The sequence below is a fragment of the Hypomesus nipponensis genome, chromosome 22 (assembly GCF_054491055.1).
Source record: "Hypomesus nipponensis isolate SF chromosome 22, ASM5449105v1, whole genome shotgun sequence".
NCBI lineage: Eukaryota > Metazoa > Chordata > Actinopteri > Osmeriformes > Osmeridae > Hypomesus > Hypomesus nipponensis.
The window spans coordinates 8,999,516-9,023,380 of record NC_140382.1 but is presented as its reverse complement, the minus strand read 5'-3'; the positions used below and the strand labels follow the sequence as shown (position 1 = coordinate 9,023,380).

The following is a 23,865-nucleotide window of genomic DNA, read 5'->3' as shown; positions in this document are numbered from 1 at the left end:
CGACTGCAGACCTCGCCTCTCAGGCCCGTCTCATCCAGGTGTTACCGCCCCCACTGGTCGGAGGATGTATTGTATTTATATTAATAATTAACGCTGAACTTGGTTTTAGAATAAATCAAGTTTTTGCCGAAAACTTGTATAGCGGCAAGCTGTACGTATGGCGTATGATCAAAATAGCAGTCTGGACCCACATTTATGCCGTAATCATAATTTATGGAAATGAATAGAGATCTCTTTAGAGATCGAACCCACTTTGCCTTTGACTATACAGTAGGCCTACTTATGCCATCGTTGATCTACGAACATTACGCCTCATGTATTCATTTAGACTAACATATTTAATCAAATGTTTGATATCCTTAAACAACGTTCTGTATCAACACCATACAGCATCATACTTATAGCAACCATTATATTTGAGATAGGTCAGCAAAAACGAAGCATTTTATGCTTTAAATAAATGCAAATAAAGCAACACCACAAAAACTTTACAATAACATTGATATAAAAAAATATTCTGAAGACACATCAAACAGCAAGTGTGTGTGTCTGGTCTATTCATATGTGTTTATATAGATCTACTCCTCCTCCACCTCTTCATCTGGACAACAGTAGTATTCCACAAAGCAGATCTGTCCATCATCGTTCCTGATCAAGTACTGTAGAGACAGGAAACCTCGGCTGTCAGTCCTCACTGACACCTTACAGGACAGAGCCAATGCTTTGGTGGAAGGCTTTAGCAGAGACATCTTGTACCTGACAAGTAGAGTAGAATTGTATTATCCCTGGGGGAGAATTGCACCGTTACAGCTGCATTGAAAGGTACAGAATAAATGTCTAAAACACAAGGCATGAGAGACCTGTTTGTTTGAGTCTTTGTGCACTGGAATAGCTCCATCATGTCAGAGTCTTTAGGGTAATCATAGTGGGCATTCCCAGAATTTCCAAATGTAGACAACCTATACATGAAGGAAGAAGTCAGATGAAAAGATGGTCTATGCTCGTAGCATACAACAGAACAAAAATTAGGGGAAAATTGACATTATTCTCAAGGTCCGAATGCATGTTTTACGTATGGCTTCATCACTAGCGAGGGACCGAGGCTTTCTTCACACACACACACACTGATTAAAAAACAAAAACACCCCAATTTAAATCTAACCTGAAGTATGGTTGAATGGGGGACATGGTGATCTGCAGGACCTCACTGCTCATGTCCAGTTCAGAAAAAGCCTCCTTCAAGCTGTCAGACTGCAGAATCACTTTGTTGGTCACATTGGTGCTGCTGAACTCAAAGTCTATGGGATCCTCTTGTTCCTGGGTGTTGATTTTACACACAGTGACCACACCTGCCTCTTCAAGAAACAGGGTCAGAGGAAAGCCATAACCCTTGTAGCACATCCGCAAAGCAGTAGTTACTCCTGTCATAGAGAAACACAAAAGATGTGTTAATAGAATCAGTAAATGTGGAATGCACAGTATCGAATTCTAGTCAAAAGTGTCAGAAACATTCATGGTTGTTGTCACCTGGAACTGTGCTTCCTCCAAAGATAGTAAGGCATTCCAGAAGTACAGTCAGATTCACCTGAAACCCCACTGCATCTTCTTTTATAGTGAATTCCTGGAATATTTCAGCCTAGCAAGAAAACCATGCAAATTAAAGATTCTCAACTACATACGAGTTGAGTGTTCACATGTTTGTTTTACAAGTCCACCACAACCTGAATGAAGGCATTGGCTTGTAGACATTTGGAGTCCTCCACAGTTACTTTGAGTCCATTTGGTGTGGCACTGAAGATAGCATAGTCTTTGAAGGTAATGGCTTTCAAGATGTTGGATAGATTCCTTGCATTATCCAAACTGGCTACCAGGATATCTTGGTCATCTCCAGTTTGAGACTGAGTGGACAGGGGCATTTTTTTCAATGACGGACACAGCTGAAAGAGTAAAGTGCAAAAAAGTTAGTTAGCTAGCTAGCTAGCTTGTTATGTCTGTTGCTATTTCAATATAAACATCGCTAGTATTGACACTGAAAATGATATCCACCGTAGGCTATCACAGCCAGAAACTGTTTTAAATAGCTTACCAACAGTTGGACATCAATATCCTTCCCATAAAAACCCTACAGTTTAGGTTCGTCTCAGGAGGATGCTGAGTAAAAAAATAAAATAACTGCTTCTTTTCATATTATGACAGATTGCAATACAACCATCATCGCCACCTACAGTTCGGGAGTGTCAGGGAGTGTTACACCATCCAGCCTCTCACGCATTTAAACCATTGACTGTAAAAAAACACAATTTCTCACGCTCTCATCCAACACGTATTTCTCTCGCATTTCTCACGCTATGTACAATTAATCAATTAATGGACGAAGGGCAGATTTCTGCCTAGTTGATAATTGTCTAGACTGAGTTATTCAGCTTTAATCCCCCCCCCCCCACATAGATTCATAGCTTACACTTAAACTTCCGGAAGAAATATCAAATTAATTGATTGAATGTTTATATAAACTGAACTCAAATCATAAATTGTAAAGCCTTTTGTAAACTGTACAATGCTGTAAAATGTATATTGTGAAATGTCAACATCGCCTCAGAAGATTTTTCCGATGAGGCCTATTAGGCCTCTCTCTCTCTCTCCCTCTCTCTCTCCCTCCCTCTCTCTCTCTCTCTCTCTCTCTCTCTGAGAGAGAGAAAAGAGAGAGAGAATATATATATTTTAAACATATATATTTATATATATATACATATATATAAAGTAGTCAATAATAACAGGCTGTCGCATGTGCCTTCCGAGTATTTTGCCGTCAGAGTATTTTGTTTAATAGTTTCTATAATTTAATACATTTGATCAAATGTGGGATAACATATATTTCTAATACAAGTTGAATAGATCTGATGTTACAAATATAGTGGTAATATTTCATGGAAGAAATGTTAACACCCCTTCTTTGATGCCTATTTGTCACTATTCCCGCCGCCGCAGCAGGTTTTTGTTCAGTCGTCAGAATTAATTCGGTCCATTCAACGATCAGCAGCACACCTGACGCCACGTGGAACGACACCAAGAGTTATTGAAGGCTACCCTATACAGCAGGTAGTCAATGATTTTTAGATTTAAAACATCTATGTAAGATGTTGTCTGACTGTCAATCCGATTACGTTATTTTGAAGAAATACACTCGAAATCAACGCTTTATTCCACAGTCGAGACTTGATTAGCTAGCAATTATGCGCGTGCCCATTTAACATAATTTAACTGATCTACACAGTTGTTTAATCAACATATATTTAACTTTTGACCTTTTCTCTCCTTGTTCATATTTGCAAACCATATACCGAAATATAGTATGGAGAACGTTGCTAACTTTAATCTAACGCTAGTTTACTGGCGGTAATAGCTAGCTAACTTGAGACGTGTGGTAGCTGCTGTAACGCTAGCTACATTGAAATGGTGTGCAACAAGGAGGAAACTATGAATTGCAATCCGGCATTAGTTCTGAGTGGTCTGTAAAATATAGAACTATGGTGATTTGTATGTAATCAGTCGGTTAGCTAGTATTAAAAGTACGTAAGTAATTTATTGGGCTAGTTTGGCAAGGAAATTAGGCTATGGCTAGTTCTTGGAACATGTTGGCCATGATGGGTTCAGCAGCACGTGGCCTCTGACTGATTTGACCCTACTTCGGAAAGGTGCATTGGTTTACTGGCAAACATGTTTAATACTCTTTTAACCGACAAGCATTTCTATGATAACTTGCTGCTTGCTGTAAGCATTTAATAATTACAATGATGTATGTTAAAAGACAATATTTCACACCTAACTAGCTATCACGTTTATCTTAATTGCAGGCAGCCACTTCACAAAAAAATGGACGACTGGGTAGAAGAGGTAAGCTATTTTAAGTGGAACAGCATTGACACGTGATGCTAGTTTGATTCAAACGACTGTTTTCCAATTGCATTTTTTTCTTTTTTCTTTCAGGATGCCAGTACCACATTTGCCAGCAATAAATCAAATATTGGTAGGTTAAGTCTGATGCTTTGAATACTTGTTACTCATTTCACCAGTTAATTGGTGTTTCTGAAAAGAGTTCAGCAGTTAACAAATGCGTGATTGATTGCACTCTAATTCTATTTTGTTCAATGGGAAGTTTTGATAGATTATTTTCATTTGATCTTATGTAACTGTAGAAGACAGAGGCAGCTCTTGGAACAATGGAGGTGGAGACTTTGGAAGAGGTGGCAGCAGAGGTGAGTCTCCTGTTGATTCAAAGCAAATGGCACATTTTCTTGATACGTTTTCATTATTTAATACATTTTGAAACATTCTGTCCTCATCAGGCAGAGGAGGGTCCAAGAGCTCGTTCTCTTTTGGTATGTTTATTAACTTAATGAATGTTCATTAACTTAATGAAGGTCTACAAATCTACTCATGTACTCCTTCACATACTAAAAGCCTTTTTTTCTTCATTTGAGCAGGGACTGATAAAAATCAGAATGGTAAGTAGTGAAAATCTTTCATTAGTTAATTCTGGCTCATCCTTTAAGTCCAGCAGTTTCCATTGGCCTTGATGCTGTCCTGACTACGAGCCTACTCTTCAATTCAACCAGCTGTGTTAAGGTTTCTCCTGCTGTACCTCACTAAATGGGATACCTTTTCACAGCATTTTGGAGATGTCTGTACAACATTTTGTATGCGTCTTTGTCAAGTCATATTCAACTGTACATAACAAAAGTGTACTGTTATAGTCCCAGCATATTTATACATTTTTAATTGCCTGGTTTCAGTGTTTTGTACTATGCCATTTGTCTTTTGATACTATCCCCAAATTGACCTGATTGTATTCTTTCTGGGCATTTTAAACTTGATTGACTGGAGTTTACTGTGTGCACCTTAGATGTTGATGGGGGCAGCTTTGGGAACAGAGGCGGCGGGAGGGGAGGCTTCAGTGGAAGAGGAGGCAGGGGTAAGTGTTAAATTAGATCCAAAGCTTTTTGAACATTGAGTATACTGAAATGTAAAATTAAACTGCAACACTGCTTTCTCACCAGGAGGTGGCAGAGGGTCAAGGGGAGGTGGTGGATTCAGTAACGGTAAGATTAGTCTGGTTCTATATTATCCTAGATCATGGCTGATTTGGCTCATTCATTGTCTGGCATGTGTCCTTTCATTCCATTCATTAGTTTTGCTAATAGTATCTTGTGTATGCATGTCGCCTTGGCTGGTGTTATTTATAAGCGTTTTTGTTTTAGGTAGTGAAGATGGTGGAAGAGGGGACTTTGGCAGTGGAGGAGGTAGTTGATTATGCAAATGGAACAATTATATGCAGTATTATGACACCATGATATGAAATGGTGACTCCTTTATGAAATGTCCTTGTTATACTAGGTTACCGTGGAAGAGATGAAGAAGTATTTTCTAAAGGTTCCATGTCTTATAATTTCTTCAATTTCAATTAAATAAATTGATAGAAAAGACCAATTTTGATACACTATTCTCTGTTGTTTAGCCAGGGATGGTGAAGGGGGAGGAGATATGGAAAATGCAGGTTAGTCTCTAGTCTTCTGTTACTTCAAATTCTAAATGTTTGAAGTACTTGAATGGCCTGAGTGAAAATGGCAAATGTACTTTTGAATGTCCCCAGGTCCACCAAAGGTGACCTACGTACCTCCAGCCCTCTCTGAAGAGGAGGACTCCATTTTTGCCCATTACGAGTCGGGTATCAACTTTGACAAGTACGACAACATCCTAGTGGATGTTAGTGGCAGCAATCCCCCAAAGGCCATCATGGTAAGCAGAACAACGCTGTTTGCATGTCTCTTTTAATACTGTCGTGTTTATTGTATGCACCTGTGCACCAAAGCAAATAAACCTGATTCTTCTCGAGCAGTGGTTCTCAACCCTGGTCCTCGGGCCCTCTGCCTGCATGTTTTAGACGTTTCCCTGCTCCAACTCACCTGATTTCAAATGAATGGGTCGTTATCAGGATTCTGTTGAGCTTGATAATGACCCATTCATTTGAAGTCAGGTGTGTTGGAGCAGGGAAATATCAAAAACATGCAGGCTCGGGGGGCATAAGGACCAAGATAGAGAACCACTGTTCTACAGTATTGACTGACATTTGAATAGAAAATCATTCTGATATTACATCACTGGGGTGTGCAGTTGTTCTCAATATGTAGGAAGAGTTATTCATTGACCCTTGGTTTATTTCCTCAGACATTTCAAGAGGCAGCCTTGTGTGACACCTTGAACAGAAATGTCAGCAAGTCTGGCTATGTGAAGCCCACTCCGGTACAAAAGCATGGTATCCCTATTATTGCTGCAGGGAGGGATCTGATGGCTTGTGCCCAAACGGGTTCAGGAAAAACGGTGTGTTTTGTTCATGCATATAAGACCATGGCTGAGGGTGACACAGTCCCAGTTCCCTAACCCTCTGACATGTCTTTCAGGCTGCTTTCTTGCTGCCAATCCTGCAGAAGCTGATGGCGGATGGCGTGGCCGCGAGTCAGTTCAGTGAGTTACAGGAGCCTGAGGCCATCATAGTGGCCCCTACCCGGGAGCTGATCAACCAGATCTATATGGAGGCCAGGAAGTTTGCCCATGGGTATGTAGTCTTCATCACAGTGTTTATTAGGTCTGTGCAGAGATGCCACTGCCTGCATGTGGACAATACCAGACATGATCTGTACAGCTAAAACCTTTTAAAACCAGAAGTGGGTGACTCATTAACCAAAAGCAACTTTCCATCTTTTCAAATGTCTTTCTTTATGTGATGTGTAGGACTTGTGTGCGTCCAGTGGTGGTTTACGGTGGCATAAGCACTGGTTACACGATCAGAGAGGTGTTGAAGGGCTGCAACGTGTTGTGTGGGACTCCAGGAAGACTGCTGGACATTATTGGAAGAGGAAAGGTATAGACCCACATTGACACTTCAATTTGATACGAAATACATTGAGACATTTTGGTTAAAAAAAACTGTCAAATGTACTGTGGAGAAGATGAGCGTAACAATCCCATCTCTCAAGGTTGGCCTCAGCAAGCTGAAATACCTGGTGCTGGATGAGGCTGACAGAATGTTGGACATGGGGTTTGAGCCAGACATGAGGAAGCTGGTGGGCTCCCCTGGCATGCCCCCCAAAGAGCAGCGGCAGACCCTTCTGTTCAGCGCCACCTATCCTGAGGACATCCAGAGGTCTGTTTGTTTTGGACAACATGCAGCCATATGGTTTCATTTGATACTTAAGATTGAAACAACACATACTATTAATAAATGATAACTATAAGCCTGTATCTGTCCTAAAATATGTTGTATAATACTTAAAATGTTTTGTCACACTGCAGGTTGGCTGCTGACTTCCTGAAGACTGACTACCTGTTTCTGGCGGTGGGCGTGGTGGGTGGAGCCTGTAGTGACGTGGAGCAGGTGGTTCTCCAGGTGGACAAGTTCTCCAAGAGACAGCAACTGTTGGATGTCCTCAAGACTACAGGTACTCAACCTCAACTTCAGCCATGACTTCAGTTCCTAAACGAATACAGATTCATTGGTATGTTTTTACTGCAGGTACCGATCGCACAATGGTGTTCGTGGAAACCAAGAGACAGGCTGACTTCATTGCAACCTTCCTCTGTCAGGAAAAAGTTTCTACTACTAGCATTCATGGGTAAAGTTTTTTTCATGCATCATGTCCCCTCAAATGATCTAGTGCAACTGACACGATGGGGTATGTTTTATACTCTTTGACTTGTTGTCTTGTAACAGTGATCGTGAGCAGAGGGAGCGAGAGCAGGCACTCAGTGACTTCCGCACAGGCAAATGTCCTGTACTGGTGGCCACCTCCGTGGCTGCCCGCGGCCTGGACATCGATCATGTCCAGCATGTTGTGAACCTTGACCTCCCCAACAATATAGACGAGTATGTCCACCGCATTGGTAGAACGGGCCGTTGTGGGAATACTGGGCGAGCAGTGTCGTTTTTCGACCCGCAAAACGACATCCAGCTGGCCCGCTCTATGGTCAAAGTACTCTCTGGGGTAGGTGTCTTGTTATGACTGACCATAAGTGGCTGAAATGGCATCTTGATCCAAGCAAGACTTTTTAAATACTGTGACCTTCGACAGGCCCAGCAGGTGGTGCCCTCGTGGCTTGAAGAACTGGCCTTTAGTGCCCATGGAACCTCTGGGTTCAATCCCAGAGGAAGCACCTTTGCCTCTACTGATAGTAGGAAGGTATGTATTTTAAGTTATTCATTTGAAAACTTCTAGAACATGTAGGGTGTTGTGCATGCTTTAATTGGATGTCTGTTGCATCAGGGGAATTCTTTTCCAAGTGAGGCCTCAAGCCAGCCTGCAGCCCAAACCACAGGTGGTGATGATGATGACTGGGAGTAAAGCTCAAGCTGTGTTCTTTCAGTTTTGGTTTTCAAGACTGCTTTCGTTCTGTGTTACTTTTACCTTTTTTGTATTGTTTGAACATAATTTTGTCTTAATCAGAAACTGTTAATTGCTTGAGCCTGGTCTGAGATGAATCTTATTGATTAATGTGATGGGCATTTGAATTGATTTAAGCTTTCTATAATTTTACCTCACAATCTGTGTAGATCTAGCTGTGTGTTTTCATTGTAGACATATGGTGTTGGAAAAGCATGTTTGTTTCCTGGTTGACTGTGTAATTTATGTAAGCAAACATAACTTACTCCAGTAAAGGATATTGTGGTTCTGTTCATGGATTTGATATGACGTCTGTCAGTGTTTTATTCTACATGGGAACGACTGATAGTTACCGTTAACACTTCCTCTTTATCGCAGTTGTGAGACATGTAGACTACAACATCGAAGTCGTACCGGGCTTTTTTCTTCTGTCTAAAGTTAAGGAAGGGGAAATAAGTTCCTATCCAATTCATTGGATGTCGCCTAATTTTAAAGTTATTCTTGCTAAAGTTTGAAGATGTATTTTTCGTTATTGTGCATTCTCCTGACGCCAGCTCTTGCAACAGGTACCTAAACCTTAACAAACTTAAATTAAGACAGTTTTAGGATTTGAATAAGCCTTGCTTTTACAAATGTAAGGAATTTGTATGGTTTCAAGTGATAATTAAGTAAATAAATAAGGATTATGCTTGAGACCACTGTTAAAGATCTTATTCTTTAACTTGGTTTGAAAATAACATTTAATTGTTTGTTGCTAGAAGTTATCCCACAAGACCCATACATAGAACTGGGTTCTGATATCAAGATCTTGTTCAAGAGTAAAGCATCATCATACAGTTATGGGCAAATCTACTGGACTTCAAATAACAACAGGATAAATGGATGCTTCTATGAAATTATCAACTCCACCTTCTCTGCTGTATACCTTCATCATTTTACTCTTCAGAAAGCAGTTGTGCAATCTCACAGCATGACTGGACAAGTCTTAGGTGGAACCATTATCAGAACATACCGTTAGTACATTCTAATGCATACGTTTGAAAATAGAATTACAAGTATTTTCTGTCTCACTGATCCATGGTTACATTGTTTTTATTCTTTCAACAGAGAAGCCCACCAACATATCATGTATCACATACATTTCAAAAAAGAAGTTCACATGTAATTGGGTGTTGAATTCTTCGTTGAACGTGAACTACATTGTGTATAGGAAATGGTAATACCTTTTGGCCTCCTTTGTTTTGTACTTCCTTATTACATGTAAATATTTCGCTACAACGTCTTCTCTTGAATGTTTCTCAGCATTGGGGAGTTGTACAATGTCAGCTGCAGCACAGACAAACTGTCTTGCACCTTTGACAGAACAGCATTTAATTCCTGTACTGTCACTGTGAGAGCCAGAACCACAGCCTGGGAAGTTGATTCAAACTCGTATCAAGTAGACTTATGGAATACAGGTATGTTTAATAGTATTGTAAATGCACAGGATAAAATACAACTAATTTAGAACATCCAGCAATAAGAGGAATTGTTAATATTTGTATGAATCGGGCGTAGGCCTGGGTAGCTACCCAATTTGTTCTAAGGCGTACCCAAAAATGAAAATCTCAGAAAAATTATGCACTGGGTGCACATAACAAAGTAAATAAGTAAAAAAAAAAAAAATTGAAAAGATGCGTGTATGAGTTTTTCTAGGCCTACCCTAAAATATTTTTTCTGGCCACGCCCCTGGTATAAATTGCTCTGATTTGTTTCCAGTTAAGCCTGAACCTCCAGAGAATGTCAAAGCAGAAATGGTTCCTTTCTCTAACAATTTGGAAGTTAAATGGGACAGACCAGAGGGCAAATCTTTTTACTTGTCCATTCTAAAATGTCAAGTTAAGTATGCTCAGGTATGCAAAGATATGTATTATATTGTTACACCTACATTTCCAGTATCTGCTGCTCAAGAACATATTAATTGTTGACATTTCAACTACCAATTTGGTCTTGTTCTCATCTTTTAATCCTTAGCAGACTACTGAATTTTGGGTTTTATGTTTTTTGTCTAGTATATGGTCAATACAACAATGGATAAACAGGCTTTCAGTGGCAATCTGACCATTGAGGTAGTGCAGCCATGCACCAACCACACCATCTCTGTTCGATGTCATTTGGGCAAAGGTCACTGGAGTGAATGGAGCCGGGAGGCAACGGTCCTATCCCATCTGAAAGGTAAGGAATCATACCATGTTCCATAAACTGATCTCTTCAAAGTGACTTGTCTTCCTTTCAAAGAGGATGGATTTGGTATAAGTAGTAGGCTTCTAATCCAGTGTATTTAGGTCCATAAAGGGGAGGAACATTGTGGAGTGAAGATTATCAGAACTTGTTTAACTTGTTCCATGTGTGTTGCCCTCTGACTATAGCCACTTGGGGTATGATACATTTGTGCATTCATCTGCTCGTATGATAACCTTGACAGATTCCTCAAGAAAATCTATACTGTAATTCCAGGAATCTGTGTGTGTGTTTTAGCAAATGTGTATCTGTGCATATCTTAAAGTGGGATTTTAGGTTGGCTTTAGTCTAACTCATAAGCTCGAGAACCTGGCACTTCAAAGTTGTTTATGCAGGGGTTGTGACATGTCTTGTAAGCCAACCTTCTCAAGAAGGATATGGCAATTATAGTAACTTTCCCCCTAAATTTTCACTGTTATTGGTCCGACACATTTTCCATTTATTTACAAGAAGGTAACAAGATTTCTTGTTATTACAGAGCCCCTAGAGTAAAAGGATGGACGAGAATTATTTTACAATTTAACTACATTAGCAAATTAACCCTGCTCTATTGTTAACAGTGAATGCTGTTAAGTTCCATCTATGGAGAAAGATAGAGGCACCAGATGATTCTGGGACAAGAAGAGTATTGTTTATGTGGAAGGTAAGATGTCAAGACAAAATTTACAATGTCTTGAGTCACAATTTATGTAGTCATGTATGTATAATTGGGATTAACCAAGTATTCTGTCCTTCACCCCATAGGGGATTTCAGCTTTGTGCAAGGCTATAGATGGGTACAGCCTAGAAGTTTTTTCTGGCGACAGTCTAAAACCCAGTAGCCTTTTTAACACAACTCAGGATATGCTTTCTGTTCTCCTGGGCAAGGCAGCACACATAATCACCCTCACTGCCTTTCATGGTGACATCATATTTCTGGAACAGTCCACGTATGTGCCTGCCACCGGAGAGAGTAAGATATTTAATGTTGTGATTTATCAATACCTCTCTAAATCACGCCTTAATACGGTGATGGATATTTTTTTTTGTTTGTTTTGTATTGAATAATTAAAGGCCTCTCTATGCTTAATCCTTGGGTGTCATGTTTTGTTGTGTGTGTGTTTGTCAGGTCTCCCCCAAGTTAAGGAACTCCATGCCTCGGTCCTCCGTGGTGATTTTGTGGTCACCTGGGTTCCTCCTGACCAGCCTGTCAGTACCTATGTTGTGGACTGGAACACGGAAGTGGGCCCACACAACTGGATAGAAACCAGGAACACAAACATTGTACTAACTGGTACTGTAGGTTGTGTGTTGGGAGGGAGGGAGGGGATATGGCTAGTTGGGAGGGCGGATGTATAAATGGATGGATTAGATTAGAACATGATGATGGATCTTGACCGCCACTCTATCAGCTGTTTAAACCCACTCTCAACAGACCTTGCTGTACTTTTTTTTAGAAAAATGTGATGTACTAGAATAGTTCATATCCTTCTAGATATATTGCATGTGGTTTAGTGCATTATGCAGTACTCATTATGTGTTTATACCTTTTTTATTCAGGCTAAATCAATTAGGCTAAATCCATACAGAACGTCTCTTTCCTGACTCTTACCAAAAAGCTTTGAGTTGGTTGTTGTTGTTCACACAACATCATCGACTCATCTACTCCTTTTCACAATCGAATTTTTCTGACCCACAGGGCTGCTATCATGTCAACTATACAATGTGTCAGTCACCCCACTCTTCCATGACAGATCTGGACAGGAAAACCGAATTCAGCTATGTTCTAGCGAAGGAGGTACGTATGGTATTTAAATATTTCCTTTTGTGCACTCGAAGACACTCCTGTTTAAAAAGGATAATAAACCTATTCCTGTCTTCAAACCTAGCTCCAGGAATTGTCTCTACTGATGTCATCCCTGAAGACATAAGTGCTCGGGTAAAGTGGACTGTGGTGCCAAATACTGAATGTCGTGGGGCAGTCGTCAACTATACTGTGTTCTATTGGAACAACACTGGCCCTAAACTCAGTAAGTTCCCTGGAACTTTAGTCATATGTTAACATTAAAACATGGCAAATGTAGTTTGGGTGTTGATGACTGTCTTCTCTCCTTACCAGATATAACTGTAGAAAGACATAAGCAGGAAGTCCTTTTAGAGGGCCTCCAGCCAGGCATGCATTACAGCTTCTACGTCACAGCCAACGCTGTCACCCGGGCAACCAACAGCAGTGTGACTTCCTTTTTCACCAACAAATATGGTAGGTTACAATTTGCTACAACCCACCTTAGAGACACCTATTGAATTAGTATGGTCCATAGTTATGCTGGATATAATTCAATGTTGTAGCTCATTTAGTACATGATCCTTCTCCTTTCCTGTAGATCTTTTCTTTCTTAAAACACTAAGTGTCTGTGGAGGCCTTTTCATAATCGGTGTCCTCTTTACTGGACTCTGCTGCGTCATCCAGTAAGCCACTGACGTCTTGATTCCATTTAATCACAACACTCGTTGGATTTAAGCAATCCATTTGTAGGTTACCTTTTCCTTTATTTCACCTATTTGATCTTTGTGTTCACTTTGCTGATGAAATAAAATGTGATGTTCCAGGTGGAAGAGTTTCCTGGGAAAGAGGGTGCCTGACCCCGGTCACAGCTCCTTGGTTCAGTGGCTCTCTCAGAGCTCCCAGCAGGTAAACAGAATCCTATAGGCTTTCAGAAATGCTCTAAACCAAACTTTCATCTTGTCGTCGTAAATGCATAAATTATCATATTCTTTTAATGTTAGCTTTAACTGAACATTTAAATGGGGTATTATGCAATCATCCCTGTCAATTTGGTCTAATCTTTTGAATGATCATTATCAAGTTGTTTTAGTTGAGTGACCAGTCTCATCATTCCAGGTTGAAGTTCCCGTCACCTCCAATTTTCTGTGCTTTCTTTTCAGAAACATTTCCTTATGACTCAACAAATCTGTCCCTCCAACAAACTTCATGAACATGAGAAGATTTACCACTGCAAGGTGGACACAATGGCAAGTGACACTAGCTTTGAGTCGAGTGGGGATAAGGAACAACAGGATGAAGCCATGAAGTTGATTGGTGCCCTACCTGAAGAAGAGCTGAGCTCTGGTTGTGGTCGCAGGACCTTGTATGAGTGGGAACCCAGAGAGGAGAGATTTGACACTGACCCGAACCCTCCTAGCCTCCAAACACCATGTGGGGAGGACAAAATGAAGACAATGACGTTTGAGGACTCTTTTAACCCTCAAGCCTTGAATACTTGTGTCCGCAGCCCTTATTGGAACCAAGACCCCGTGGAGAGATTAAGTGCACGGAGAGGAGAGACGAGGTTGCTTTCCATTAAGGAGAGTAATCATATATGACTTAAGATACGTAACAACAGAACAAAGGGTAAAGGAGAAGAGAAACCAACGTTTAACCACACTCCTTCTGTAATTTATTTGGACGGATGCGATTTTGGGTTCTGGGAAGCTTTCTAACAGGTACAAACATGATGTATTTTAAAATAAACTGATCAATTCTAAATACAGCAAAATTAGTTCCTTGTTTCTAGTATTCAGTTATATTTGCATGCAAATAATTGCATGTAAAGCAAAGATTCAAACTGAAATATATTGAAAATGTAATATAGGATACATTGGTACAAATACATATCCTTGTATAGATTATAGACATCATTTGTTCAGTCAAGACACTCACATGATTTGATTTGAGCATTTATTGATAACCATAGACATGGAAATAGGTTTTACTTTGGCAGAGTGTATGTATCTAGGGGTAGCACTCCCTGCCTCTAGCATTAGTGAGCAACACACAGAATATGGTATATAGGCAGGGAGCAAATAGAGAAATAATTCCACTGATGGCCAGTAACACACAGACAACCCTAGGAAGATGGGGCTGTTGGAGGGTGGCAGCAGCACAATAATAAAGCTGGGAGTGAGTTTAGGAGAATCTGTGCAGTCCTATCGGACGTGGGCCAATGGGTTTGAAGCAGGCTAACACAGGTGTAGTTGATGTGTAAAGAGGTGCACTGCCAGAGTGCCATACCTGAACTAGGCTTTGCTCGTATTTTATTCCTCCACATTGAGCATTAGTCATTGACTATAGATACAGCAATACACACAGCAATTCCTCTTTTAACTGTTTGCAGCAGGAAACTTGGCATGAAGGGGAAGGGGTGTTACAACACCCCAGCTTCCTGAGTACAGAGAGTGACTGCCAAGATTGAAAGCAGAAAACATCCAGTATGTTAGGACATTGAAGTTGCATGCTCTCTATGGACTTGACGTAGCATATATGCATCAGAAACGTTATAAAGTTGTTGTCCAAGTTAAATGGGGGGGTGTCCTTGGGCAAGGCACTTCACCCTACCTGCCTCGGGGGGAATGTCCCTGTACTTACTGTAAGTCGCTCTGGATAAGAGCGTCTGCTAAAATGACTTAATGTAAATAATCTAGAAGAATCTTAGATTCTTGGGAAGAAACACCTCCTTGCAAGTCTCTTAGTGCAGCCATAACAAATTTAAAATGAGTATTGAGTTGTAACTAACTGCCAGTCTTGGTGATAAAGTGTAAAAATGACAAACCATCCTATAGATTTAAGCCAATTTTTACAAATTAATTAAATGTGAAACACTGTCTATATTGACATAATTACAAGCTGATAGTTTGGGACATAAGAAAATGCAGCTAGTTGCCTAATGAGGTTTGTGATTCTGGCTAGGGATGAAACTGCACCACACAGTGGCCTCATGAATAGTGTCCTTGAAACTGGAGGTTCCATCCCCAACTGACACATTCCAAGCCCCGCTAGACACCAGAGCTGCTTCGCATGATTTATAGAAAATATTAGTCTAATCAGTTACCACGTAGGAATGAGTGTTTCGCTACTACTATTCACTTTTTAGCTTAGTTATAATAGCATATGTAGTAAAACTGCAAAACCAGTCGGCACCATATCTGGTAGTTTATTTTATAACTGTTTGTTACAAATTCACAAACCATGCACCAAAAACGGCACATTTGCATGGATGGCATGCAGTGAACCATTTTGCTTCATATTAAATGTAGTGTTATGTCAATATTGATAGCTCCCCAACCTTTGGATATATGTTTTTTCTAAGCACAGATGCATTTTGTAAAAGCTCAAGGTATAGTTAAGTCATTTACCAATTCAAGAGAAAATGACAACTTTCGACTTATTCAAAAATAAAAAAATAAAACATGCAACTTTGAATTCTACACAAAGAAAAGGCTGTGAAAAATAAGGCAAAGGACATTAAGGAAAGTTCAGAACATCTGAAGTTAGTTAAAAGCCAATATTCAATGCTGAACCATTTCTTCTAACTGTTCTATTATTTTGGTGTTTGAACTACATGCTGAAAAGTATAGTACAGTTGGGGGTGCGGTACTGTACAGTTATTCCTTAATCCTCTTTTTCCCAAGAATATGCTCAAGAAGGGAAAGACCGAAGCTTGATAAGTGAAAAGTAGCAGCAGTAACATGTTCAGTAATTCATAGAGTAGCACAGTTGATGAGCCTTGACCATGAAATGCTTTACTGATGCATAATACTATGTTGAGTAAAAAAAACACACATGTAACCTCTCCATGAAGTCATGAATACCATTTGGTTGCTTAATCAATACTGCTATGATTATACAAAGACAACACCTTTAAAAAGGTTTGAAATTCATCTCCGAAAGAGGCACAGAGAAAGTTGTGGCAAATAAATTGCAGCATCCAGAAAATGTCAACCATGTAGCCTCAATCACTGTGGCCTGTAGCCATTCAGCTGGGGCATGTAGCTAGAGGCGGGATCAGCAGGCTGTCCATCAGTAGACTGCCCTTCCTCTGTGGGCGTGGTCTGCTGAGAGGCCTCATCCAGGGGGCTGAACGTGAGCATGGCCACACCCCCCTGCCCCTCCATCTCCAGATGGCTAAATTCAGCCACAGGTTGACCACCATCCTCGCTGGCCCCAGGCCAGCGTCTGAAGTAGGGGTTGCAGGGGTAGCGCTGGGTCTGTCCACTGCCCTCCTGCCCCAGCAGGTCAGGGTGCTCCTCAGAGTCCAGCAGAGGCTGAGTGGATTCTGAACGGGCAAAAGCGGGCTGCTGCGTCGGGCCTTGGCTCGGACGGAGCAAGCTGGGTGTTTGACCCTTGTAGCCGCTGGTCGCCACCACTGAGGAGTACTGAACAGTGCTGGCTGTGGTCTGACCAGAGTCACTGCCCTCATCGCTGTCCGACACGCTCTGACGGGGCGAGGACATGCAGGAAGAGCCTCCGATGCCACTGCTGTGCTCCTCTGACAGGTACTTGTCCTTTTTCAGGGGCAGGCCAGTCTTCTCCTCCTCGAAGAGGGACTTGCTGTCCAACATGTCTGCCTCCACCTCCATTACGCTCACGTCAGCCAGGGCACCCTCTTTCGGAGTGTCAGGCTGTGAAGGAGAAGAGAAACATCTATACTAGAATTACAGAAATCTGTGTGTGCAAGTTTTATAGTGGGATTTTAGGTTGACTTTAGTGGAATGATTTGCTCAAGAACAGAATGTAATTTTGCAAGTGGCGATCTCAGCACCCAAGGATGTGCGTTGCCGAGTTTGACGTTATTTTGATCTGAGCTTTAGGAAAAAAAAACATGGACTTGAAATTGTGATCTGAGAAATGTACAAGACCAACAGATAAAAACTACAGATGCATAACAGACACAAATCACGAGCACTGCACTATTTATGGTTCCAGGAATCTCTGTGTGTCACCAGTATCTTCATAATTGACTGCATCACAGGCACTGTGCAATAGTTAGTAGAGTTTGGCAAAAATTGATGGTTACTCTAACTCACCCAAAACCTAAACACTATAGTGTAGCAACTAGGTAGTCCGACCACTTTCATGACTTAGGGTTGGGAGTGCAGACTGAGTCAGTGTAATACAGAATGTTTGAGGATGATACGATTAACTCCACTTTTATTGTAGGTAGCAGCTTACTTTAGAGGGGAAGTCAGGAGACCAAGTAGCAATGGTGCTGTTCGAAGGGTTCGGGACATCTGGCCAAAATATCTTTTTTATCCTATAGATGGAAGAGAAAACAACTTTCATAATTTGGAAAACTGATATTTCATAAGTCAATGGCACCAGTGTTGGAAACACACACATCCATGTTTTGTACGCACCTACTACACATCAGTTTTTCATGCAAGTTTGTGGTTGAAACACCTATTTAGCAGACACCACTTGTCAATGATGGAACGAGTCCTAAATCAGTCCCCCCAGTCTTAATTATGCAACATATTGGGCAATATCAAAATGTATTTACAATTTTATATCCACTACATTAAGACCTACACTACTAGGTCAAAGGATTAGATGGAATTTGGACTCACCAGGTCTTAAAATTAAACCACAGTATTAAGACCACTAATACACACAACAGGAAGGCGAAGCACACTCCCACCACGATGCCTTCTATCTCCCCTTTAGCTAAGAGAAACACAGACAGGAGGTCATTAATGGCAACACTGGAGAGACCGTGAGATAATTAGCAACAGTGCCATTTTCTCATTGGAGCAAATTTAGCAATGAGGGTGAAGTGGAGGAACATCAAGCATGAGTGCAGCATAAACATTTGGACTAGAAGGTAACCTTGTCAAGTATTTGAGTAACAAAACACTACATTAAGTTATACATACAGCTCTGGAAAAAATTAAGAGACCGCTGCTTTTTTCTTTTCCAAAAACATTGAGAAGGAAAATTTTGAGAGAGGAACATTTAAGAGGCCACTGCAAGTTGAACCCTTCTGTTCCTCACTCAGAGAGGAAAGAAGGAGCAGTGGCTTCTTATGCATTTCCAGAGCTGTATATGCTCATATCCACAGCATTGGTAGAGTAAGAGGTCAGAGAAAAGCCTAACTCACCATAATTCAGAGTGCTGAAAGTCGTTCCGGCACTGTCGACTGAGCCATTGATTGTAGATGCTCTTATTGAGACCACATAACTGGTGTGACTGGACAAGGGCTTCAGAGTGTAGGAGAGGGTGGTAGAAGGGACTGTTTCTCTTACTGAAAAATAAAATATATAATACATGATTTGGGGGGGAGATATAATTACCATGTGACTGTGATTTAATTGAATGCAAGTATGCCTATTAATGCGAGCGTAGTTCCACAAGAAGAAATACTAAAATGGAGAGGCAGCACAAGATTCAATAAATCCAGCACTGGATCATTTACTTACAGTATTCCTTGCCATTTAACAGGCAGAATATGGTATAGTTGACAATGATTCCATGTTGTTTGTCTAGTGGAATTTCAAACCATTGCAGCTCAACGTCATACTTCCCAATTCTTTTCAGTCGCAAAAGGGGAGCCTCCGACGGAGCTAAACATAATATGAATAAATATAATTATAAAATATTACCAAATAAGTACATTTATGGTATCATAGCATAGCTAGAGGATTTATTTTTTAAATTATTTTTTACTGGAGATCTGTACTGTGCATACTGTATTAGCAATGATAAAGTGAGACATTAAAGGAAAGTGGATAAATAAAATACAGAATACATAGTGCTTTACCCCCTTGTTCCAGAAAAGCCACAGTAGTCATTGGTTTCCCAGCCATTCCAGAATACACTGGATACACTGACACGTTGTAGTGTTTAAACTTCTGAAGATTACCTTGATTAGAAAATGCAATTCATGTAGAAATTTAAACTGGACAATGTAGATCAGTTAACTTCAACCCTGGCCCTCAGGGACACCCTGCCATGCATGTTTAGATGTTTTCCTGCTCCAACACACCTGATTTAAATGAAATAGTCATTATAAAGCTCAGCAAAAGCCTTTTAATTACCATTTGAATCAGGTGTGTTGGAACAAGGAAACATATAAAACATGCAGAGCATAGGCCGTAAGGTTAACTTTGTTATCGTTTTATCCTGCTCCACAGTCTGGCATCTATTTTTGTTGGTAGCTTAGCACGACTCGTTCTTTTTTATGAGCTAAAGATTGTGTAGATGCCAGACTGTGGAGCGGGAATCATTTTCTAAAATACATTTCGTGGTTCACCTTGCGGCCTAGCAGGGGTCCCTGAGGACCAGGGTTGAAGACCACTGATTAAGATGATAATATGCAGAAACAACATGCAAGATGAGAAACAACAAGTCACAACTTGACTCAAAAGAATATGTTGAGGTGCGCCCCCTTCTGTCCAAATAAGTTATTTCCTAATATTATCAGCAATTGCATCATTATTCTAGACAGTCATTCTACACTCAGCAAGTTTGATGCATCATTTTCATCATCCAATAAATTTTCTATTTACATTCACTTATTTAGCATTTTGTTAACATTTTCAGTAAATAAACAAAAAACGGCTTACCCAAAATGGCCGCCTTATTTGTGTGTCTGGGTTCTCTCTGCCAGTCCATCAGCCCGTCGCTCACCGACACCCACTCCACCACGTACTCGGTCAGGTTGACCCTGTTTATGGAGTTCAGTTTCCACTTTACCCACAGCTTGCCTTTGTGGTTGTAACAACGTAATTCCTCCACATGAGGAAGATCTGAAACACATAGCACACAGACGTATCTCCATATATCATGAAAGTTGTATCACACGCACATTTTACCACACAATTACATGTTAATTACAATCAATATACTCTGTAAAGAGACAGGAAAAAATAAACATGGATGCATACAGAATCTGGCAAGGTCACGTACCTTTACTTATTTTCGGGATGACTAAGGATGCTTCAGGAGACTTGCCCACAGCATTGTGAGCAATCACATCAAAGTGAGCTGTTACACTGTCAGATATGTCAATCTTGCGAAATACAGTAATTTTCCTTTCTTGGAAGCTTGAATCCAGATCTGTATTGTTGACTGTCACAGTCTCCCAATTTGTATTTGGAAACCTGATGTCATATTTTCTGATCTTTCCATTGGACTCTAAAGGAGCCTGCCAAACAGGTGGCAAAAACCATAAAATAAGTTCCATAGATGATCTTGTTCTAATGTGGCTCAGAGGGCACATCCAAAGCATTGACCAACATTATACCCAGACCTTACCTTACTATACACCTGCACTCCTCGCTCACTTCTTCCTTCCGTAGGGACAATAACTCGCCACACATCTGGCTTACTAGCGGGTTCTGTGGGGAGAAATGGGAAAACAAAAGATCATCAAGAGTGAAAAACATAGGCCTGATTCACAGGCGTATAGCCCACTTGGATCAGATGGCCACAATTCAGTAATACATAGACTTTGATTGTTACGCCACCAGTACTTACTGGCTTCAGGTGTCCTGGCTTCAACACTTTTACTCCAATCGCTCCAGTGGCCGCCCCCATCACTGTGTATGCAACGCAATTCAACCACATAGACAGTGTCTGGCTTAAGAGCCTGAAGCCGAAAAGATTCAGTGTAATTCTCTGTGTCACTTTGAGGCACCTGTAAACACATTAAAAACCAATGACATCAAGGGTACAAAACTATTTTGGCTTCATATTATTTGCTGAATGCTTAAATATAGGTCAGAGTAACATTTGTTTTACTTAAGAAACTTGTACTAATGAGAAATTATGCAATATTGATTGAAACATGAAACAATCAGATTTACCTCAGACCACTCTTTGGAGCTAGCTGTGCGATACCTTATGTGGTATCTCAAATTTAAATACGCAGGATCTATAGGACGTTTCCATTCCACACAGAGGGATTTGGGAAAGTCTTTCTCTGGGCTTAGCTTGACATCGAAGGGGGGATTTGTTTTCACTGCAATACAGAATTTAATTACATTCAGTATGAGAGGAATTAGTGTCAAAAGCGTAAGTAAAGTCAAGGGGACATTCCGCTAGTATACGTACCCAATTCATTGGCATCTATCTCTAGGCGATCTGACTGGACCTTCCCTAGTTTGTTCTCCTCCTCCACCCATATGTCCAGCAGCACGTAGCTTGGGAATGTGGACAAGTCTACTTTCCCACTGCCTCTCTGTGTATGGTTTTTGTATTCCCTATCAGAACCTCTGAGGGGCAAAAAACAAAAACACATTCTTACACTCCTTAACAGTACATATGTTGTCAAATGAGGAGGGATCCACAAAATGCACTGATTATTGATGATCAAATGCATATTCAAGGGGATGCTCACTTTTCGGAGACAAACAGGGTGTACTTTGCGTCCTGCGTCACAGGCTCCTTCAGTCCAGATACCCATGTACATGATACGTAAGACGAGATTCGTTTGCCCGATTGTAATGCTTCGCAAGAAAGATTTGTCGGCTTCCCTGGTGGATCTAACAAAATGACCAAATGTGAAAACCGGGAGGTAGAACATTTTCCATTGCATTACATTAAGTCACCACTGTGGAGAGAAATTAATTTGTTGAGTATTTATGCAAAATGGAACTTTCAAGAATATAGATGGGAATACTAACACTCTTTTGTCAGTATAATCCCATGGACAGGAGAAGGTAGCCGTCGACTTTTACAATACAACCATTGCCCTGTGTTACTGGTAATGGTTATAGTGACGTTCACAGCAGACTCATTTATTTTGGTGTATTGTCCTTTCGGTATTTCGATAGTATTAGTCCAATATATGTCCTCTGCTGTGGATGACGCGTCTTTGTACAATACACATGTAGCAGTGAAGTTTTTACCAATTTCCACTGTTGGAGATTGTGGCTGTATCATTCCATAGTTAGCGATAGCACCTGAAAAATTCAAATTGATACAAGACATCAATACAAACACATTTTTAAAGCTTAAATTATTTTTGGTTAGTATTTTATGTACATCCAGTTTAAGTAGGCTCTTTGTCTTACCTGAAGCAGTACTTGCCAGGAATACCAATGATATAAATGTGTCCATAATGTCTAGGATTCAAATACAGGTAATTATACACACTGAAAATGCTTAGCAAAACACAATACAAAAGAGCATGAGCACAGATTTCGAATTACACACATACAATCAGATTTACTTACATTAATACTGTATGGCTTTGCTTAACCACATTTTGGAATGCTTAGGATACAAATACTGAGTTTATGCTGCCAGTATTATGAAACTAAAACAATACGTTTTGCTTTTATTAGTGTCGTGTTAAATGTACAGATATGCTTAAGTAATTGACAAATCATATTGTGTTTCAAAAGCCCCCCTATAATTGACGTAGATTTCACTAAAGGCCAACAAATGACGAGGCATCAGGCATCGACATTAACGACCCTGATACTTTGAATCGAAGCGTATAGGCTACAACAACATTACACCTATTGGTTAAACATTGTTGACAATGTAATATGTAACCAAAGAATATGTTTTCAAAACAAATGGACACAAATGTATCCAACATCTGTGAAAATACAAGTTCAATTAAAGGGAAGATGAAATGTGCCACGGTAAATGACAAGTTAGGCTATACATCAATATTACTTACAATAATTCCTGTAGCTAATAAAGTATCATGAGTGTGTGTGGTAGTAGGCCTAAGTTTTACATAGCATTCTAGTGCTACGTGCTTTCTCTTTTCTCCAATAGCGGCAGAGGATGTGTGTTCTGACCTCAAAACGTAATTTAACAGCTACACTTTATTGCTACCACCACTTATATTACAGTTAAACAGAAAGACAGAGACAAGAATTGATTTTGCTAGACTTGCACAGCATGCGGCATGGCTAGTAGGTTAGCTCAGATGCAGGCTACTTATTAGTGCCAAAGCTAGCTAATCGTTAGCCAACAATAGCTCGGTCAGGTGCAATAAGAAAACACTCACATCAATCCTGCTCGGTTGGTCTTAGCCAGTTAGGGCGTTGTTGGAAACACTTTAAGAAAAGAACATGTTTGAATCCACCTAATTTGCAATAAATGTGTAGATGTAGCTATTAGACAGATATTTGGTCGAAAACTAGTTGCTGTCCTTCAATACCGATGTCCCACCTCTCTCTGATACTTCCAGTTTGTTCTGTATTGAGTGTTGATACTCGGCATTGCGGCGGAAGAATAACAGAATTACAATCACTAAGCTAAACTAAGCAATAGATCGAGAATGAACGTGTCTCAACAATTCGTTTACAAGTTTGCTTACGAAATACTTCCTGGAATCCTTATTCGGTGATTTGCCAATAAAATTGTCGGTGAAAG

At 40.4% G+C, this 23,865-nt stretch overlaps 4 protein-coding genes across 8 annotated transcripts; 2 read left to right on the top strand and 2 right to left on the bottom strand.

Annotated features, from left to right (window-relative positions):
* Window positions 1-173: 173 nt before the first annotated feature.
* rad1 (RAD1 homolog (S. pombe)) lies at window positions 174-2,246 on the bottom strand. Its single transcript, XM_084687587.1, has 6 exons — window positions 2,087-2,246; window positions 1,722-1,937; window positions 1,528-1,636; window positions 1,163-1,421; window positions 861-959; window positions 174-756 (listed from the first exon to the last, which is right to left on the bottom strand). Exons 2-6 carry the CDS (start codon window positions 1,914-1,916, stop codon window positions 579-581), a joined length of 840 nt encoding a protein of 279 aa, XP_084543713.1. The 5' UTR covers window positions 1,917-1,937; window positions 2,087-2,246; the 3' UTR covers window positions 174-578.
* A 736-nt stretch (window positions 2,247-2,982) lies between these two features.
* Window positions 2,983-8,739, top strand: ddx4 (DEAD (Asp-Glu-Ala-Asp) box polypeptide 4). Of its 3 annotated transcripts, none has more exons than XM_084687581.1 (21): window positions 2,983-3,099; window positions 3,855-3,894; window positions 3,988-4,027; window positions 4,197-4,256; window positions 4,347-4,379; window positions 4,485-4,505; window positions 4,904-4,972; window positions 5,058-5,099; window positions 5,259-5,300; window positions 5,395-5,430; window positions 5,516-5,554; window positions 5,651-5,796; window positions 6,226-6,378; window positions 6,459-6,613; window positions 6,790-6,919; window positions 7,035-7,201; window positions 7,351-7,496; window positions 7,571-7,670; window positions 7,769-8,039; window positions 8,127-8,234; window positions 8,319-8,739. In XM_084687581.1, exons 2-21 carry the CDS (start codon window positions 3,874-3,876, stop codon window positions 8,394-8,396), a joined length of 1,857 nt encoding a protein of 618 aa, XP_084543707.1. In that variant the 5' UTR covers window positions 2,983-3,099; window positions 3,855-3,873; the 3' UTR covers window positions 8,397-8,739. The 3 variants fall into 3 exon arrangements, with proteins under 3 accessions (XP_084543707.1, XP_084543706.1, XP_084543708.1); XM_084687580.1 differs by having other exon boundaries at window positions 4,482-4,505; XM_084687582.1 differs by lacking the exon at window positions 5,395-5,430 and having other exon boundaries at window positions 4,482-4,505.
* A 145-nt stretch (window positions 8,740-8,884) lies between these two features.
* Window positions 8,885-14,254, top strand: LOC146236348 (interleukin-31 receptor subunit alpha-like). Its single transcript, XM_084687578.1, has 14 exons — window positions 8,885-9,448; window positions 9,543-9,651; window positions 9,738-9,892; window positions 10,194-10,327; window positions 10,487-10,649; window positions 11,276-11,358; window positions 11,460-11,667; window positions 11,824-11,988; window positions 12,394-12,492; window positions 12,584-12,724; window positions 12,814-12,954; window positions 13,079-13,163; window positions 13,305-13,386; window positions 13,641-14,254. Exons 1-14 carry the CDS (start codon window positions 9,406-9,408, stop codon window positions 14,076-14,078), a joined length of 2,046 nt encoding a protein of 681 aa, XP_084543704.1. The 5' UTR covers window positions 8,885-9,405; the 3' UTR covers window positions 14,079-14,254.
* A 165-nt stretch (window positions 14,255-14,419) lies between these two features.
* Window positions 14,420-23,785, bottom strand: il6st (interleukin 6 cytokine family signal transduce). Of its 3 annotated transcripts, XM_084687576.1 has the most exons (17): window positions 23,662-23,769; window positions 23,498-23,546; window positions 22,545-22,595; window positions 22,155-22,433; window positions 21,869-22,013; window positions 21,583-21,743; window positions 21,336-21,490; window positions 21,007-21,166; window positions 20,785-20,867; window positions 20,437-20,674; window positions 20,094-20,276; window positions 19,289-19,390; window positions 18,948-19,091; window positions 18,629-18,772; window positions 18,099-18,195; window positions 17,704-17,785; window positions 14,420-17,153 (listed from the first exon to the last, which is right to left on the bottom strand). In XM_084687576.1, exons 3-17 carry the CDS (start codon window positions 22,588-22,590, stop codon window positions 16,488-16,490), a joined length of 2,685 nt encoding a protein of 894 aa, XP_084543702.1. In that variant the 5' UTR covers window positions 22,591-22,595; window positions 23,498-23,546; window positions 23,662-23,769; the 3' UTR covers window positions 14,420-16,487. The 3 variants fall into 3 exon arrangements, with proteins under 3 accessions (XP_084543702.1, XP_084543701.1, XP_084543703.1); XM_084687575.1 differs by having other exon boundaries at window positions 23,498-23,785; XM_084687577.1 differs by having other exon boundaries at window positions 22,380-22,433; window positions 23,498-23,785.
* Window positions 23,786-23,865: the final 80 nt, after the last annotated feature.